The 19881-nt window shown below is 44.5% G+C and overlaps 1 protein-coding gene across 6 annotated transcripts in view; it reads right to left on the reverse strand.

Moving 5' to 3' along the window:
* VWA3B (von Willebrand factor A domain containing 3B) overlaps window positions 1–19881 on the reverse strand; it is a 236803-nt gene that overhangs the window by 123379 nt on the left and 93543 nt on the right. For all 6 annotated transcript variants that reach the window (XR_002516781.2, XM_021925079.2, XM_021925080.2 and 3 more), the window contains 2 exons: window positions 8748–8944; window positions 1831–1985 (listed from right to left, as the gene is read on the reverse strand). Coding sequence is in view for 5 of the 6 variants with exons in the window: in XM_021925079.2 (XP_021780771.2) it covers window positions 1831–1985; window positions 8748–8944 (352 nt within the window). In the remaining variant the exon portion in view is untranslated. The remainder of the gene's footprint in view (window positions 1–1830; window positions 1986–8747; window positions 8945–19881) is intronic.

The following is a 19881-nucleotide window of genomic DNA, read 5'->3' on the forward strand; positions in this document are numbered from 1 at the left end:
GCAGACAAGTAAAGATGATAGAAAAAAAATAATAAAAAAAAATGTAGGGTGGCTAAACGGCTATCAAAGTAAATTTCAGAACAAGGAATATTACCAGAGATATAAAAGGGGCATTTCCTAATTACAAAGCAATTGGTTCATCAAGAGAATATAACAATCTTAAATGTACATGCAACTATTAATAGAGCCTCAAAATACATGGAGAAAAAAAAGAACTGAAATGAAAATTGAAGACTATAGTTGGAGATTTCAACACTCTTTTCTCAGTAATTTATAGAACAACTAGAGAAAATCAGTAATAATACGAAAGACTTGAACGACACTATCAGCCAATTTGAGCTAATTGATGCCTGTAGTATACTCCACCCAACAAAACCATGTTTTTTTCCAAAATCTGTACTACAAAACAGGTCCCAATAAATTTATAAGAATTGAATCACACACTATTTCTCTGTTCACAGTGAAATTAAAACAGAAATCAGTAACAAAAGCTATCAGGAAAATCCACAAATATTTGGGAAGCAAACAACACTTTCTTTTTATTTTATTTATTTTATTTTTTGTGACAGAGACTCGCACTGTCACCCGGGCTGGAGTGTAGTAGTGTGATCTGCAAGCTCCGCCTCCTGGGTTCAAGCAATTCTCCTGCCTCAGCCTCCCAAGTAGCTGGGATTACAGGTGCCCACCACCATGCCCAGCTAATTTTTGTGTTTTTAGTAGAGCCAGGGTTTCACTATGTTGGCCAGGCTGGTCTCGAACTCCTGACCTCCTGATCCAGCCCCCTCGGCCTTTCAAAGTGCTGGGATTACAGGCGTGAGTCACTGCACCCAGCCTAAACAATACATTTCTAAATAACCCTTTAGTCAAAGAAGAAATGATGGAGAAAATTAGAAAATATTCTGGTGATTGAAAATGAAATACAATATATCAAAATCTGTGAGAGGCAGCTAAAGAGTACAGAGGAAAGGTATAACACAGTGGGCAATGCACGTGTGGCCTAGAAAAGAATGTGAGTATGAAACAGAAGCATTCTTCAGCCTCCTACAGCAATGTGTGACCAGTGTGATAGCTACACGTTGGCTTGCTGTTTTCGATAAACTGCATTGGCATCAAGGCAGCTGGGATCTGAATCCAAACAACCCCCTTTTTTTTTTGAACAAGGCTATCAGCAAACCATCAGATGGCAACCTTGACTTAACAATGTTTGTTGGCACTTTCTCTCAGTTGAGCTTTTACTGGTGTATATACACCATGGAGTACTACTAAACCATACCGAAGAATAAAATTCTGTCATTCGCAGCAGCACGGGTGAGCCTACAGGACACTATGTTAAGCAAATTAAGTCAGGCACAGAAAGATAAATGCCACATGTTCTCATTCATATGTGGGAGCTAAAAGTATCTGAGCGTATGGAGGTAGTGAGTAGAACTGTATTAGAGGCTGGGAAAGGTAGAGAGAGAGGATAGTGAGGTTGGTTAGCGAATACCAAAGTTTAGCTAGACAGGAGGAACAAGCTCTGGTATTCTGCAGCTCTGGAGGGTCAATATGGTCAGCTACGATTTAGTGTATATTTTTTTAAAAAGCTAAATGAGAGAATTTTGAATGTTCACAACACACAGAAATGATGTATGTTTGAGGTGTTGGACGCGTGAGTTACCCTGATTTATCTTGGTACATTGTATACACACACCTAAATATCACTCTGTATCACATAAATAGGTACAAAATCATTTTGTGTCAACTAAAAATAAAAGGGAGGAAAAAAGATCAAGCAGATGAGAATTTCCAGAGCGAGGAGGCCACTTGTATCTTCCTGCAAGTAACACCAACCTCCTTCGGATCCGGGCCAGGGCTGTGTGCATTCTGTCACTGTACCACCTGCACTTCTCTCTGGTAATGTTCACGTGGACCAAGCTCCCGTCCTTCCAGGCAGCATGGACAAACCTGCTGCAATATTTTGCATGGACTGTCTTCTTGTTGGTCTCCTAAGGAGAGGACAAAGGACAGAGGCCACTCAGAAACTGTCCAAAGAGAAGAGCCTCCAGATGGCACCTCCAGCTCTGTCGTATTCAAATGGCTCTTAGCACTCACTCTACCGTCAGTCATTCCTTTGTTAGTTCAACCAAATATGTTCCGCTGCCCGCTTCCTATGGAGCCCTGCACTAGGTGTCATGAACATGGGCAAGAAAGATACATGCGATCACACGTGTGCCCCAGAAAAGCTAACGATTCCAGCGTAGAGACACCCCCCACCGACACACACACAACACACACACATACACACACACACACGTGCAGAGAGACAGAGAGAGAGCGCGCAATGCGGAGAATTAGATACTCAGTCCCTAACACTGGGCTGAGACAGTAAGGACCTGGCAAGTCCTGGTAAAGAAGAGAGAGCGACAGAGCTCACAGTGGACTAGACAGCCAGGGAGACCATTCTGGAGGAAGCGGGACTGAGACTCTCACGAATCCTCTTCTCCCACCAAGAACCCCACTGCACATCTAGCGCCCTCCACCGGGACAGACGGAGCGAGCCCTCCTCAGTCGGCCTCTATCACTCGGCCCACGGGCGCTCACCCAGTGCTCCTCCGCTGGGAGACCTTCTAGACACCAGGAATACAAACACACACAACGACCAAACCCCTGCCTTCTCGGAGCTCACAGTGCAGGAGGGGAGCCCAGTAATAAGCAAATCACGACACACCAGGTCAGAGGATGACACGCAGAGTAAGGCAAGGAGGAAGAGCAGAGAGCAGAGAAAGAGGGGAGAGACGGGAAAAGTTGGAACCTCGCAGGGAAAGCCTCCCAGAGACAGTGAACCAGGAGAGAAGGCCTGGAGGAACGGAGTGTGGTCATGGGGAGGCCGGGAGGAGGTCCGAGGACACAGCAAGAGCAAAGGCCGGAGCTGGGAATCCACCCGGCATGCTTGTCGAATTTTAGGAAGGCCAATATTGCCAAAGGAAAGGGATAGAGGGAAGAGAGAGTGAGAGAAGCCGGGACACACGAAGAGGAGGGCCAGGAGCAGGTCCTGTAAAGCCTGACAGCTGTCGGAAATGAGCTGGCTTTTGCTCTGAGTGAAAAAGGACTCCTCCCAGGGCTTTCATGAGAGCAGCGACACGCCTGATTTATGGTTTCACAGCTTTACAGCGGTTACTCTGGAAAGCAGACTGGACGGCCAAGGACCAAGGGCAGAAGCAAAGAGCCAGAAGGTCACGGAGTTGCATGGCCCTGGGCAGCCAAGGTCATGGTAAGAAGTGGTCAGATCCTGAATGACAGGCACGTTCTGAAAACAGAACAGACAGTGTTCACCGAGAGATCAGACGTGTGCATGCGAGAAAAGAGAGGAGTCAGGCACGACCCTGAGGTTTTCAGGCCGGGACCTGAAAGGGTGGAGTTGCAATCAATTGATAGGAGGAAGGTTGTGGAAGAGCAGCTCTGAATGGGAAAGATCAAGATTTAGCATCTGATGTCTCAGGTTCAAGGTGCCTATTAGATATCCAAACAGCACGGCAGTGGTCGGGAGATCAGGGAAGGCCACAGGACTGGAGGGGTACATTGTGAAGTCGCCAGCCCGCATGCACAGGGGATTAAAAGCCATGGGACTGGAGGAGACCACCTGGGAAATGAGTGTAGACAGAGAAGCGATCAGAGCACTGCACCTCAACGTCCTCCGGCATCGACAGGTTAAGGACGTGGAGAAGTCACAAAGAAGACTGAGAAAGGAACAGCCAGCGAGGTGGGAGGATAACCAGCAGTGTGTATTCTGGAGGAAAAAAAAAAATTCAAGGAAGTGACCAACTAGATCAACTTACTAACAGGTCAAGTAAGAAAGAGACTGAGAATGGACCCCTGGATTTAGCAATTCAGGGATCTCTGCAAAACATGTGTTTTGGTGGCGAGGTGGAAGTTGGCGGGCGGGCAGGGGGTGCGGGTTCTGCCTGATGGAAGCAGGTCCCAGGAGCATGGGAGGAGAAGTGAAGAAGCAGAGGAAGGAAATGTATGCAACTCGACTGAGGAATTGAATTCTAAAAGAAGCGGAGGCATGAGGCACAGCCAGAGGTACACGTGGGATCAGAAAACTTTTTAAGATGGGAGAAGCGGCGGAATGTGTGCGTGCTGATGCGAATGATCTGGAAATGGGGGCGATAGGAGGCTGCGATGCAGAAAGGGAGAATGAATAAAATGAGTGGAGAGAGAGTCGTGTACCCGTGCAGGGAGTAGCCTTAGACAGGACAAGGACAATTCGGCCTGGGAGAAATACAGGTAGATGGCAGACACGGGGGGCTGAGATGTGGAGGCAGAAGCTCGTGACGCTCCCGTTGATGTTCACGGCATGGGAGGCCGGCTCACCTGCGGAGAGTGAGTGTAGTGAGTGTGGAGCGGAAGGTGCTGGGTGTTTCAGGAGGAGAGGGAAGCCAGCGAGGGACTGAGTGGACTGCTGGGCAGCACAAAAGATCCGCTGACATTAGTGGGCGTGAATTTACAGTGAAACCAGGCATTGCATCATGGCTGTTTTTCTCCAGTTTCTACCAGTACAGTTAACTGCACGGAGATAAGCCAGAAAAGGCGGAAAGTTGGATTTAGCCAGGGTTAAATCTGGGGTTTTGCCAGATGAATGCAATAGTTTAAGGGGAAATTGGTTGAGGATGCATGGGAGGATAGAGAGGACAGAGAGGAGGTGGTAGAAATAGTAACTCGTATATCCTGGTGGAGGAGACAGATGGGTGGGAATAGACAGATGGGTGGGAATAGACAGATGGGTGGGAATAGACAGATGGGTGGGAATAGACAGATGGGTGGGACTAGATAGATGGGTGGGACTAGACAGATGGGTGGGAATAGACAGATGGGTGGGAATAGCGCAAGAGAATAAACAACCTACAGATGACTGGTCAGACAGGGGGTCATTTGGAACTGAGGATGTGGGTTATTATTACACAGTTATTTATAATGACAAGGCCAAGGGCATGCCTAAGGCAGGAGTGGTAGAGATGGAGTTGGGGAGGAAGTCATCGGGGAAGAGAAGGTCAAAGAAATGAGAGGCTGGGGTATTGGAAAGGTCCTCCATACAGGACTGAAGTCACTATGAACTAAAGCAGGTGTTGGAGCCAATGAAAGCAAGACAGAAGCCTGGTAATCTTGAGGGCTGACGAGGGTGAGCTCAGTAGGTGACAGCTACAAGAGATGTCTTCAGTGACACAGTCTGAAGAGGAGCAAGGAGGCCACCACCCACCCCGGGGCCACAGGCCCAAAGGGAACGGGAGAGAAACCAGCTCCCACTCCAGAGGGCTGCAGGGAAGGCCTCTCAGGGAGAAGCCCCGATAAGCATCCAGTGGGAAAGCTTCAGAGGCCTGGAGGCGATCAGAGGTTTGCTGATGATGTGCCCAGAGGGTGTGGTGGAGGGATTTTAGGAGTCAGAGAGGGGTGGAGTGGGGTCAGAAAAGGGACGTTCAGAGCCCCGTGGCAATGAGAATTCCTGAGTCCAGTGGTGACTGGTGAGAACAGGTGGACTGAGTCAACTGCTGGGCAGCACAAAATATCCACTGACATTAGCGGGCAGGAATTTACAGTGAAACCAGGCATTGCACTGTGGCTGTTTTCCTCCAGTTTCTGCCAGTACAGTTAACTGCATGGAGATCAGCCAGAAAAGGCAGAAAGAGGTTGGAGGGCATGATGAGATCCGTCCTATGCTCCCAAGGCAGGCGGGGGTGGCACCACACCTCTGCTGCCCTGCAAGGACGGAAAGGAAAAGGTGTCCTGTCTCTCGTGCTCACCACATCCCCATCACAGGGCATTTCCCGCGCATGCCTCACGCACAGCCCAGTGGAAAACCGCCAGACCACACACCACAGAGAGACAGGTTCTGCGTCAGGCACAGCGTGGCAGAACGGGAAAGGCGCAGTGTGAAAGCCCGGGGGACCCGAGTTCAAACCCTGCCTCCGTCTGCCACAAGATCAATCTCAAGCGAGTTACCTAACCTCTCGCGGCTCCCGCGACTGTTCTCTCCTGTGTAAAATGAGAGCACAAATGTTTACCTTGTATATGAAGCACAAAAGCACTCCATAAATGCTCAGTTCTGATTCGCAGTGTTTGTAGTGCAGAAACAAGGAAAGGCAACACCTATGGGGCATCTCATGTGCACTTTACCCATTTCACGAATAGGAAGCGTGACGCTCAAAGAAGTCACATGATTTGTTCAACGTCTCATCGTCACTAACTAGTAGAAGCAGCACTGATACCTAGAACTTCTCCTTCCATATCCAGTGTGCCTTCCGCCACATCACATGGACTGGTACGTAGCAGGGGCTCCATAAATATTTGTTTGAAAAATAGACGAAGAGACAAGAATGGGTCTTTGAACATCAGGCCTGGTTTTGTGCACAAGCTCAAGCAACCAAGCATGCAGTGTGGTTTCAGGGATGCCCGAAATATCAGGTTCTCAGACTTGGCCTGAAATTCCCTTATTAGAAATGCTTGCTTGTCTCCTCCTCCCAATTGTTCAAGTCTTTGAATTGCTACATAACAAGGCCTTTTCAGCCATCCATGCCTGTGTTAATGAGTTTTCCTGGGTCTGTTACTATAAACCAGTTTTTATTGTTAAATAAAACTTGCCCAGTGGGAGTCGGGGGAACCCTAAATAATTTACCTATTTCACAGCCTTATTTTCTGCCTACTTTACACACGTCACAATTTTAGGTGTGAATCCAGTTTCAGTATGTAGTCCCAAAGACTAAAAATAAAACTGTTCCTTTCTCATCAGTATTTGTAAAAATAATAATAATAATAAACAGGTAGATTGACAATTCTCAATCTTTACCATAATATACTTGACTAGCACAAAAAAATGAGGTAAAATTCCCTCTTGTAAGCCAAATTATTCAAAGTGGTCCTGTAAAATTTCATTTAAAATTGACAAGAGTTAGGAGGTGATCAGTATTAGAGCTAGCTTGAATATACTGCATTGTCATCAGTTTGCAGTAAGCTATGTTCAAATTGATGGGGATTAATATTTTGAAATATCCAGGGTCTAATGTATTTATTCTATTTTATTTTGAGACAAAGTCTCCCTCTGCCGCCCAGGCTGGAGTGCAATGGCGCAATCTCGGCTCACTGCAACCTCTGACTCCTGGGTTCAAGCGACTCTCTTGCCTCAGCCTCCCAAGTAGCTGGGATTACAGGCACGTGCCACCATGCCTGGCTAATTTTTGTATTTTTAGTAGAGACGGGGTTTCACCATGTTGGCCAGGCTGGTCACAAACTCCTGACCTCACGTGATCTGCCCGCCTTGGCATCCCAAAGTGCTGGGATTCTAGACGTAAGCCACCGCGCCTGGCCTATTTTTAAAATGAAAGTTTAGTTATGTATGATTTGCTGAACATTACTGAATAATGTCTACAGAACCAGAAAACTGTGCTGGGGGAGGAAACCCACAAATGAGATTTTCCCTGCACCGTAGCAATTACCCCGCATCCTAGGGTAAGCCAGGAAACAAGTTGCGTCAATTCCGCATTTTTCTAATTCAGTTTTTATATTTTCCTCCGTGCAGTTTGTCATAAATGCACAGCAGCGAAGGGGAAGAACACAATGTGGTGTGGCTCCCACAGCCCCGAAGGACAGTGCCCTTTCCATGGAGGGCACGTGGGGGTCAGTGGCTGGCCAGCCTAATAACAAGTGGCAACAGGACTGGAGTTGCACCTCCACTGGAGTTCCAGCATCTCAGTAATGACCTTGACATTGAATCAGAGCCTTCGAGAATACATGAGGTGACACTGTATTTGAGGGGGGCCTTGATTTTCTTTCCCAGGTGTCTCCTCTGGGCTGCGGTCACCCGCCGGTCACCTGCCTGTCTGCCCTGGGCTTGCATTTTAGGTTCACTTCACAGCGTGTACCTGGGACTTTGCCACCTCCTGAAAGAGCCTTCCTTTGGTTTTGCAGATCTGCCATGTTCATTTTATCCTCATTTCTGTTTCCTATTGGGACACTTCTTAGTCTTTCCACGCTCCTAAACCTTTGATACCTCATCTTCTGGCTCCTGTTCTACATCTCTCTGCTTTTCAAGGTGTGGCCCCTGGACCAGCAGCGCTAGCATCTCCTGGGGATTGCTATGGATGCAAATTCTTGAGCCCCATTTCGGACCTACTGACATATGCATGATGCTGGAGTTTAGGCAGCACTGCTGTCCAGCACTGTCCTTCACTGGGAGCTGGAGTCGGGCACTAGGAGAAGCTGTATTCCTACAAAACCCACAATGGAACTGCAGCTTTCAAAGTTTTTCATGGCTATAGCCCTTTGGAGAATCTGATTCCGTATTTGCTGGGATTGCACTGTATGCTGGCTAACAGTCACTGGAAAAATGAGGGAAAACACAAGAGGACCACAGACACTCCTGCTGCACTCACCAGCAATTTCTCTTTTCCATTCAATACGGGGGAACAAAGGGCTTCTCTATTTGCATAATGTTGAATAATTCTGAGACTCATAATGTCTGGTTTCTCCAAGCCCAGTCCCTGGCTTATCTACAACTCACTGATGTCTAGAACTCATTCCCAGGCTTGATCTCCACTCCCAGAGATGCCCTTTGGAGAAGGGTGAGGAGGGAAACAGAGGAATCCCCTTCTTCACAGAAACTCAAGCTGGTTTCTCTCCCTGCTGCCCCTTGCCCCACCTTCTGACCTGAGGGAGGCCTCACCCACCCAGGGCTTGAGGGGAGGCCACAGCCCCTCCCAGGAGTGCACTTCACCTACCGCGCTGGTCTGCACGGACTCATCCTCCGGTTTGGCTTTTATATCCACGACCCCATCAGCGTGGCGGAAAGAGCAGTCGGCAAGGATGTCGTACAAGGATAGCTTCTGGGCCTTCAAGCCATATTTCTGCAGCCACGTCTTAGAGTCCCAGGTGTCTTCTGGATCCGATGCAATCTCAGCAGAGGTTGTTTCTGACTCTGTAGAATCACAGCTCGTCAGCCACGCGTCCGGCATGAGCCATTCATCTTACATCCCCAACTTAATATTGACCAACTTGGAACGTGTTCTTTATTGGACCACAAAGCCCATGTTTCATTTCAGAAAACAGCTTTCCAAAAGCAGGACTGGCAAAGAATTATTAGGCTTTTAATGGCAAAAACCGCAATTACTTTTGCAACAACCTAATAATTCAAAAGACTGCAAAGCAGGGTTATTTTTTATTTCACTTCCTCCCCTCCCTAAGTTGACTGGCCCCACGCCTGGGCGGAGGTGACCAGTAGACCAAGGCTGTGTGTCAGGAGCCATGTATGTGTAAGGATGGAGTCAGAAGCTCTGGCTTCAAGTCCTGGCGCCATCACCTACGAGCTTGGGCAAGTTGCTCAAACTTGGGGGAGTCACTCCACTTGACCTCTCTTAGCTCAAGCAGGATTCTTCACCTGCAGCTGGAGGATAGTATTTGCTTGGTCTTCCTAGGTAAACTGCAGCAATCCAGTGAGAAAAGTTATATGAAGCCAGGCGCGGTGGCTCACACCTGTAATCCCAGAACTTTGGGAGGCCAAGGCAGGTGGATCACCTGAGCTCAGGAGTTTGAAACCACCTGGCCAACAAGGCGAAACCGCATCTCTACTAAAAATACAAAAATTAGCCAGGTGTGGTGGCACGTGTCTGTAATCCCAGCTACTTGGGAGGCTGAGGCAGGAGAATTGCTTCAACCCGGGAGGCAGAGGTTGTGGTGAGCCGAGATTGTACCACTGCACTCCAGCCTGGGCAACAGAGCAAGATTCCATCAAAAAAGATAGAAAGAAAGAAAGAGAGAGAGAGAAGAAAGGAAGAAAGGAAGAAGGAAGGAAGGAGAGAGAAAGAAAGAGAAAGAAAGAAAGAAAGAAAGAAAGAAAGAAAGAAAGAGAGAGAGAGAGAAAGAAAGAAAGAAAGAAAGAAAGAAAGAAAGAAAGAAAGAAAGAAAGAAAGAAAGAAAGAAAGAAAAGAAAGAAAGAAAGGAGGGAGGGAGGAAGGAGAGAGAGGAGAAAGAATAGAAAGAAAGAGAAGGAAGGGAGGAAGGAAGGAAGGAAGGAAGGAAGGAAGGAAGGAAGGAAGGAAGGAAGGAAGGAAGGAAGGACAAGGCATGTGAATGTGCTTTGTAATGTGGTGGAAACAGAAGCGATGAGGTGGAGGTGATCAGCCCACAAAGGCTAGCAGGCCGCCTCCCATGAAGCTCCCTTGTCACCTTGGTGAGTGTGTCCTGACTCACAGCCTGGCATTCCACCCTGCAGGCTCAGAGACCTCATGTGCCGTATCTAGGACAACTCACCTTAGCTCCACAGGGTCAAGTATAACCCAGAATGCCAACTGCCTACACATCTCCAGCCTCAGGCACATTCCGTGGTGCTTTCCAGGGGCAATCCACACTCTAACTGGGAAGACGTGTCATGTTACCTGAGCAGGACAAGCCAGCATATCACACAAGCAGAAAACTGTTTTTCTAGATTACTCAAAACTTGGAACAGCACCTAAGGGAGAATGAGTTACTCAGGGGTGGACACAAAGGAGGGGTGAGGAACTGTGAAGCTGGGAGGAGGCACTGGTGTCTGGAGCTGGCTGCGCACGTCTCCCAACTCCACGCTCGGCGATGGCCACTTGGTAGATGAAAGAGACCGCGGTGGGAGTATTTGTGGAATCTGGAAGTCACACACGCCACACATCGGGGTTTTTTCCATTCCCGGGAGTGGGTTGTTAAACACCTGCACACCACTGGAAGGCAAAGGACCCGGAGGCTGTGGCCCCACTGGGACCGTGGGAGCCCTAGGAAGACGCGAAGGGGTTCTGGGCAGGGCAATGTTTTTTTCCAACAGTGCTATCACGTAGGAGGTCCACCAGTGCTACAGAGTTTTGTTTAACTCCGCTTCCATTAATGGCTCTCAGCCTTTCACAGTGGCATCCCCTGAGGAGCTTTAAAAGAAATACTGATGCCTGAGTCCCACCCATTAGATTCAGTTTTAACTGGTTTGGGAGTGTGGCCTGGACACTGGGATTTTTTGAAGCTCCCCAGGCAACTGTATTGTGCAGCCAAAGCTTTGCCACTGGCTTAAGGTGGAAAGGACTTCTCAGTTACGACTTGGCAACCCCATCAGCTGATGCTTCCATCAGACACAGACGCAAGTGAAGTCCTAGCAATTAAAAAGTAGCACTCACTGTTAGGGAAACAAAAATATGACCCAGACTTTCCTATTACTATATTTAATGGGATATATAATTAGAATAAGATTGGAAGACATAAATCATGTTAGAGCCAATTCCTTCTGTATAATATGTAAAGGACACATGAATGCTTCATGAGACCCATGTCCTTGAATTTTAATAGAACGCCATTGAAAGAATTCACTCTGAAACCTACGAGTGGGGAACTTCTCAAAGAAGCTTGTTTTGGATTTTGAACTTGAAGCCAACCTGGCATCAGAAGCCCCTCAGAGCTGTACCCTGAAACCGGGAACTGACTTCTCCATGAATCATAAAGTATCTTTTCACCCTTCTCCGGGAGCTCAAGCCACAGGCTTCTCAGAGCTTCCAGTCCCTGGGGTTCGCCTGCACACTCTCCCCCACCACACAGAGGCAGCAAAAAGAGGACGCCGCCGTTTCTGTCAGGGAGATCAGCCTCCTTGGAGAAACCCTTGGGGCGACATTTTCCTCAGTTTTTATTAATTATATTCCCATTCACTGTGTTTTTGCTTAGGAAGACCTTTCCTTTTCTCCTCTCCCTTTTTTTTCTGATCAATAGGTGTAGTAGGAAATTAAATTTGCATTCAATTATTTCCATAAAAACGAACACCTTATTATATCCCTCTGCTCTGTTTTGGGCTGCCTTCTTTTAAAAAAGATAAGAGCCCTCTGTCCAGTATAAATTCAAGCTTACCATAGAACTTCCTAAAAACACATTCGAACCAATCCTAGCAAGGGTTTTGAAAGAGGCAGAGACTAACTTCTGACTCCAACTTCACCGTGGACCAGACGGTGCAGTCCTGAGGGCAGGATTCAGGCTCCCAATTACCATCTGAAAAGGGGGTTCAGGCAAGCCACCAGAGCAACCTGAACTTTCACAGAGGAAAGAAGGGTGACCAAGCAATCGAAACCAAAGAGCCCAGGCACTCTGAAGCTAAAGAAAGGAGGAAAAAAAAAAAAAAAAAAAAAAAGAAAGAAAGAAAAAGAAAAAAAAAAAAGGAAGGAAATCTTTTAACTTCCAGTGCTAATTACACCAATTAGTGGCTGAGTCTCATTTTCCTGGGAGGGGCAGGGAAGGGCGTCATCCATTCATTAGCGTCACTTACTAAGGGGTCCTTCCCATTCCCCAGCAGTCATCTTAATTACAAATGTTACATGAATTCTCACCGAGAGAGAATTCATTTATTCTAGAGGTACGAGCTCACAGCTAATCCTGATTACATGGCTTTCCTATTCCACAGGACAGATTGCTAAAGATGTTCTTTCTGTTATGAGAAGGGAGCACATCTATGCCACAGGATTAACCAGCCCTGTCCTCCCCATCCTACTTGTCAATCTCAGAACATTTTTCAGTGAAAAAGACCTACTGGGAAAATGCTTTTGAAAATCATCCCTGCTATAGCCAGGGCCACACACACAAAGATAAATTGGGCACAGTTTTCCTAGCCCACTCCTCTCCCTGTCCCTCATCCAACTGCCCTCCAGGTTCAGCTCCAGAGCGGCTCACAGCCATCAGGATTTCTCACCACCATAACTCCCTTCTCCCATCCTCCTCCACTAAATGTTACTGCCTGGCACCTCATGCCTGCCATGCTAGCCCCACATGCCTTTCAGGAGGGCTGTCAGCAAATGAATAAACCAGAACTCTAGATCAAGTCTGACGTTTCCAAGAGTGGGTCCCACAGAAACTGCTTCCACTGCATGTCAGTGGCTTCTACTCAGGAAGAGGGTTCCTTAAACAAAAAGTTTGGGGAGCTTGAAAAGAAGGTTTCAAGGGGTTCTTGATCACAGGACTTCTCTAAGACTTTCTTAGGGGAATGGGCAGTGGGGCTTACTACAAGCATGATTCCCAAAGCTGTTCAGCCCCAGAGTCTTTCTGCATAGAACGTTTTAGAGGGCTTGTATTTAACAGGCCATAACCCCTGTGATCACAGGTGCCATGAGACAATGAACAAACTTTTGGCCACCACATGGGGAGTGGCACAGGAAAAGAATGCTGTGAATCAGCTGAAAAGGAAGGCAGAAGGAAAGAAGGGAGGAAGAGAAAGAAAGCAGGGAGGGGAAGAAGGAAGGAAGGAAGGAAGGAAGGAAGGAAGGGAGGGAGGGAGATGTTTGGTACAACATGGAACAGTTGAGATTAGGAAGTGAGACAGGATTGATGGAGTTAGGGAAATTTAGACTGAGTGACCTGAAATTCACATGTGAAGTGGCGAGGATGAGGGAGGGAGGGAGAGAGGGAGGCAGGAAAGAAGGGAAAGATAGAAGGGAGGGACGGAGGGGAGGGAGGACAGAAAAAGGGAAGGAAGGAAGGGAGAGGAGAAAAGGAAGGAAACCAGAATTGAGGACAGCTGGGAAAGGAGGGAGAAAGGTAGCAACTGTCAGGAAAAGAAATCTGGTCCTGCCTGCTGGTGAGATGAGTGAGGTTTCAGCCCTGTGAGCCAGTTAAGCACGGAGCAGCTGCAAGGGCTGTGAGTTCTCTGAAAGTAAGATGAAGCCCATCCCAGTCTGAGATCCAGGAGCCAGGTGGCGACAGTGTGGTGTGAGAGGGCAGCTCATCTCTGAGCAATCAAGCCCTTTGTCTGCTGCAGTTGTTAACTAAACCTGCTGTTAACCTACACTTGCTAAAGTACCATGCAATAAGCATATCTGCCTGGCACTGCAGGGGAGCCAAGAAATGGGGAGGAGGGGATGAAGGAGATGGAGGATGGTAACCCTCCAACATTCTACCAAACTGATTCACTGTGGAGATCAGGTAAATGTTCTCTGGAGCACCCCCACGGGCTACACACAAGAACTGAGGGTCAAATAAAACCTCTGTTATAAAGAAGGGCTCCATGGCGTGCCCAACTGGAAAAATGATTCCAACCCATAGTGTTCTCAATTCCTATAATCCTCAGGAGGTAGAGGTGGGAGAGAGAGAAAAGAAATAAAAAAACAAGGAGGCAAAAAAGAAGCAGATATAAAAACAAAGAACATCAAACACCAATAACAGAAAGAATACGGAAGAGGAGCTAATGCCCCCTAAAGACATGGTTCAACATTTCCCTCCCTTTCTCTTCTGCCTTATGATTCTGAAAGAAGGAATCTTAAAAAGAATTATTTTAGATGTAAGGTGTGAATGATACAGCTGCAGGAAGAATTTTTAAACTACAGCACCTGCAGCTGGCTACAGAGAAATAAGGAGCCGTTAATTTAGCGACAAGCCTGCATGAAGACTGAGAAGAAACCACTAAAGGGACTACAGACTGCAAGAGAAGAATTATAAAAGCCACATCTTACTGTGTCTACATCTAACTAGCATTTAAAACAAATTGAAAGTAGTTGAGGATCGGTGAGGTAGGCATCAGACTGTACCTTAGGCTATTACTTCTTTAAAAATAGCTGTGGCATCGCAAGATAAACACAGACTGATTCAAGATGTTTGGTACAACATGGAACAATTGAGATTAGGAAGTGAGACAGGATTGATGGAGTTAGGGAAATTTAGACTGAGTGACCTGAAATTCACATGTTAAGTGGCGAGGATGAGAACCCTAAAACAGAGTGTGAATGCTGGAATGAAACCAAGATGGAAAGCTGAATCTGCTTCCTTTAGAAAATTAAAATACTTGTCACCTTTTTGATCTTGCATCACTGTTGCTGAGGTTTTAAAAAAAAATCTTTAGTCAGCATATTTATTTCATATGTTCTTTCAAAAACTTTTTGAGATATAATTCACATATCATAAAATTTGACAGCAAGGTGGCTATAGTTAATGGCGATAAATTATATTCTTGAAACTATATTCTTGAAAAATCCAAAGAGAACTATTAAGTGCTCTCACCACAAAAATGTTTACTATGTGAGGTAATCTAATTTTTAATTAGCTAGACTTAACAAAATTTCACAGTGTACATATACTTCAAAACATCATGTTGTACATGATAAATAGATACAATGTTATCTGCCAAATTAAAAAAAAATAAAGGATTGGTGTTAATTATTCTTTAAACACTTGAAAGAAGTCACCAGTGAAGACATCTGGTCCTGGCTTCTCTTTGTGCAGACTTTTTAAAAAAATTACTAACTCAGTTGCTTATGACAGATCTATGCAGAATTTCCATTTCTTCTTGAGTCAGTTTTTGTAGTTTGTGTCTTTCTAGGAATTTGTCCATTTCATTTAGGTTATCTTATTCATCAACATACAATTGTTCATAGTGTTCATAGTAGTCTTTTATAATCACTTTTATTTCCAAAAGGCTGGTACTCATACCCCTTCTTTCCCATTCCTGATTTTAGTAATATGGGTGTCTCTCTCTCTCTCTCTCTCCCCCGTCTCATCTCCTTTCTTGGTTTGTCTAGGTAAGGATTCGTCAGCTTTGTTGATCTTCTAAAGCAACCAACATTTAATGTTTTAATTTTATTGTTTTTCTATTTTTCATCTTATTTATAGCTTCTCTAATTTTTTTTATTATTTCTTTCCTTCTGTTTGTTTCACTTTAGTTTACTCTTCTAATTTCTTAAGGCAGAGGTTTGGATAACTGATTTGAGATCTTTCTTCTTTTTTGAGGTAAGTGTTTTCAGCTAAGCACTGCTTTAGTTGCATCCCATAGGTTTTGGAATGTCAAACTTTTTGTTTTCATTCACTTCATAGTATTTTTAAATTTCCTGTTTGATATATTTCACCCTCTGGTTATTTAGAAGTATGTTGTTAGTATTCACATATTTGTCAATATTCAAAATGTCCTACTCTTATTTATTTTAATTTCATCCACTGTAGTCAGAAAGATACTTTGTATGATTACAATCCTTTTAAACTTACTGCAACTTGTTTTGTGGCCTAACATATGGCCTATTCTAGAGAATGTACACTTAAGAATATGTATTCTACTGCTGTTTCATATAATCTTCTATAGATGTCTATTAGATTTAGTTGGTTTGAAGTGTTGTTTAGTCTTTTATTTCCTAGTCAATCTTCTGCCCAATTGTTTCATCCCATATTGAAAGCGGGATAATGAAATCTTCATCTACTATCATCAAACTATAGAAGACCTTTCAATTCTGTCAGTTTTTGCTTCTTATATTTTGGTAAACTGTTGTTACGTGCACATGGTTATGTATTTATAATTGTTACACCTTCCTGGTAAATAACTGACACTTTTATCATTACCAAATGTCCTTTGTCTCTAATAAGAATTTCTGTCTTAAAGACTCTTTTGTCTGAAATTAGTGTAACTATTCAGCTTTCTTTTTGTTACTTATTTGTATGGTATATCTTTTTCCATTCTTTACATTCATCCCATTTCTGTCATTCAATCTAAAATGTGTCTCTTGTAGAGAGCATATAGTTGGATCATGGGGATTTGTGTGTGTGTGTGTTTTGTTTTGTTTTTACTCATTTGCCATTCAATTAAAGTGTTTAATCCATTGACTTTTTGCTTCTTTTTTTTTTTTTTTTTTTTGTTGAGACAGAGTTATGCACTCACTATCTTGTCCAGACTGGAGTGCAGTAGCTATTTACAGGTGCAATCATAGTGCACTGCAGCCTCAAACTCCTGGCCTCAAGCAATCCTCCAACCTCAGCCTCTCAAGTAGCTGGGACTACAGGTGTGTGCCACTGTGCCCAGCTAATCCATTTACACTTCATATAATAAATGATGTGGTAACATTAATGTCTGCCATTTTGTTGTTTTCCACATGTCATATCTTTTTCATTCTTCTATTCCTCTATTACTACCTTATTTTGTGTTAACTGAATATTTTCTAGTATTCAATTTTAAGTTATTTGGAATTTCTTTTACTATTTCTTAGTGGCTGCCATGGAGATTTTAATCAAAATCTTATCACTCAGATTAATCACTTAATTTCAATAATATACAAAATATTAAATCTATATAACTCTATTGCCTCCCCCCTCCATTGTGTTGTTATTCTCATATAAAGTATACCTTTATACACGTGTGTTTATCAGAACAGCTTAAAATTTTTTTGCTTTATAAAGTTGTCTTTTGAATCAGATAGGAGAAAAAATACTTACAAACAAAAAATATATTTATACTATAATTTCTGTTTACCCACATAGTTATCTATATTGGTGCCCTTTATTTCTTCCTGTGGATTCAAGTTATTCTCCAATAGTCTTTCATTTTATCCTGAAGGATTTCCTTTAGTATTTCTTTAGGGCAGGTTTGCTGAAAGTAAATTCTCTAGGTTTTTGTTTATATTAATTTTTCCTTTTTTTTTTTTTTGAGATGGAGTCTCACTCTGTCACCCAGCCTGGAGTGCAGTGGCACGATCTCAGCTCACTGTAACCTCTGCCTCCTGGGTTCAAGTGATTCTCCTGCCTCAGCCTCCTGAGTAGCTGGACTTTATGGTATGCCATTGGTCTCTAAGACTCTGTTAGGTTTTTTTCATTCTTAATCCTTTAATTCTTCAGACTGGGTAACCTCAGTTGAGCTATCTAAAAGTTCATTGGTTTGTTCTCCTGCTTGCTCAAATTTGGTGTTGAACCCCTCTAGTCAGTTCCTCATTTCAATACTTTGCACTCCAGAACTTTTTTCAACTCCAGAGTTTCTACTTGCTTCTTAAAAAAAAAATTTCTCTCATGATGGATATCTCTATTTGGTAAGACATTGTTCTTATACTCCCTATGTTCTTTAGACATAGTTTCCTTTAGTTCTTTGACATATTTAAAATCGCTTATTTACTATCTTTATCTAGTAAGGTCAATGTCTGGGCCTCCTCCTGGACATGGAGTTTCCTCATGGACAGTTCCCATGGATTGCCGTTTTTCCTTTGCATGGTCCATCCTTTGTTTCTTTGCATGCCTCGTTTTTGTTGTTGTTGTTGACAAATGGACATTTTAAATAATAAAATGCAGCAACTCTGGAAATCAGATTCTCCCACCTGCCCAGAGTTTGTTGTGATTCTGTTGGTTTATGACTCCTGAATTCTGTAAAATCTGCATTCTTTGTCATTTGTAGCCACTGGAGTCTCTGCTCAGTTAACTCAGTGGTCAGCTAATAATTGAACAGAGATTTCCTTACATCTTTTGGACTCTTCCTTGCTGAGGAGCTGTGTGTGTATCAGGCCACACTTTCCACGCTGCAGCAGTGAACAGCTCTCCCTCAGCCTTTACTTCTTGCTTGCGCACAACCTCAAGCTCAGCCCACAATGAGAGCTGAGGGCCCTCCTGAGTCTTTTTTTGAACATACGCATAGCCTGGGCGTGCCCACAGCCCTGTGCATGTGTCTGCCTGGGCTATGCATGATAGATTCCCAGTAATACCCCAGAGCTTTGGAAAGACCAATGGACATCCCATTCCCCAGTTTTTCATCTTAAGTGTTTTGGTTTACCTCTTGTTCATCCTGATAATTATCTACAACCTCAGTCAGCCACAAAGTTAATCAATCACTTCTCATTGTTTTTGACAACTGTCCCCAGAGAAAAGGCTTTTCCCACGGAGGATGAACTGAGTGAAGTCAAATAAAGAAAGCTTTGTAAGTGGGGTCTTCCAGAGAGCCCGTGGACAGGTCAAATACTGAGAATTATTCTGGAAATGAAGCTTTGAAGGAACTCCAACCCCATCCTGCCCCCTCCAGTGGCTGTGAGCCTGCGGTTTCCACTGTGATCACAAACTGTTGGTTTTCGAGGTTAGTGAGAAGCTGGAGCTGGAGAATGTGAATAGGACTAGCTAAAATGCCACCAACTCACTGTTCTTACTGAGATTCAATTAATTTCTTTGAAAAAACACTCCCCAGATTGCTGCACACCTTGGGTTAATTCCTAGAGTTATGAAAAAAGTTGATTCTGATAAGGTCCTTGTGCCTTCTATGAAGGAGAAGTTTTGAAGGTCCTTAACTCTGCCATTTTTTGGCCAGGTATTTTGTGTTTCCATAATTAGGGGCCCAAATACACTAAATATAATTGCTCAATAGGTTTGTTGTACTTTTCCACAGTCATTTTTTTTTTTTTTATTTTGAGACTGAGCCTCGCTCTGTTGCCCAAGCTGGAGTGCAGTGGCACGATCTCAGCTCATTGCAAGCTCCGCCTCCTGGGTTCAAGCAATTCTCCTGCCTCAGCCTCTCAAGTAGCTGGGATTACAGGCGCCCGCCACCACGCCCAGCTAATTTTTGTATTTTTAGTAGAGACGGGGTTTCACAATGTTGGCCAGAATGGTCTCGATCTCTTGACCTCGTGATCTGCCCACCTTGGCCTCCCAAAGTTCTGGGATTACAGGTGTAATCCACTGGCGCCCAGTCCTCTACAGTCATTTTTTAACAACATGATTTTTAATGTTGACATTTCACCATACCTGTATCGCATTCCAATATTTTTCCCAAGTTAAATGCATAGCATCTACAAAATTCTAACCAACCAATTCTCCCAAATTTGAGGAGAAAATTTTGAGAAATTAATCTTGAATCATGGGAGAATCACATGGTATTTTTCTGCAAATGTTTTGCCACATGTGCTTTTGGTCTGGAAAATACAAAGCTCAGTGCCCACTGGAAAATGCATTATTTGAGTAAACACAGTCTTGGTCCTTTCTAGCATTCTCACTTGTTGCTTATTAATCAACCTTGTCAAAGTTCACTTGACTGTACGGAGAGCTTTACAGATATAAAGGCATTCTGAAGAAAATGTGAGTTCTAGGAAGAAATATTATTTTATCCTTTGCCTTGCCTGAAGTGTGAACACTTTGACAAGTGTGCCATTTGCT

This window comes from Papio anubis, chromosome 14 (assembly GCF_008728515.1).
Source record: "Papio anubis isolate 15944 chromosome 14, Panubis1.0, whole genome shotgun sequence".
Taxonomy (NCBI): domain Eukaryota; kingdom Metazoa; phylum Chordata; class Mammalia; order Primates; family Cercopithecidae; genus Papio; species Papio anubis.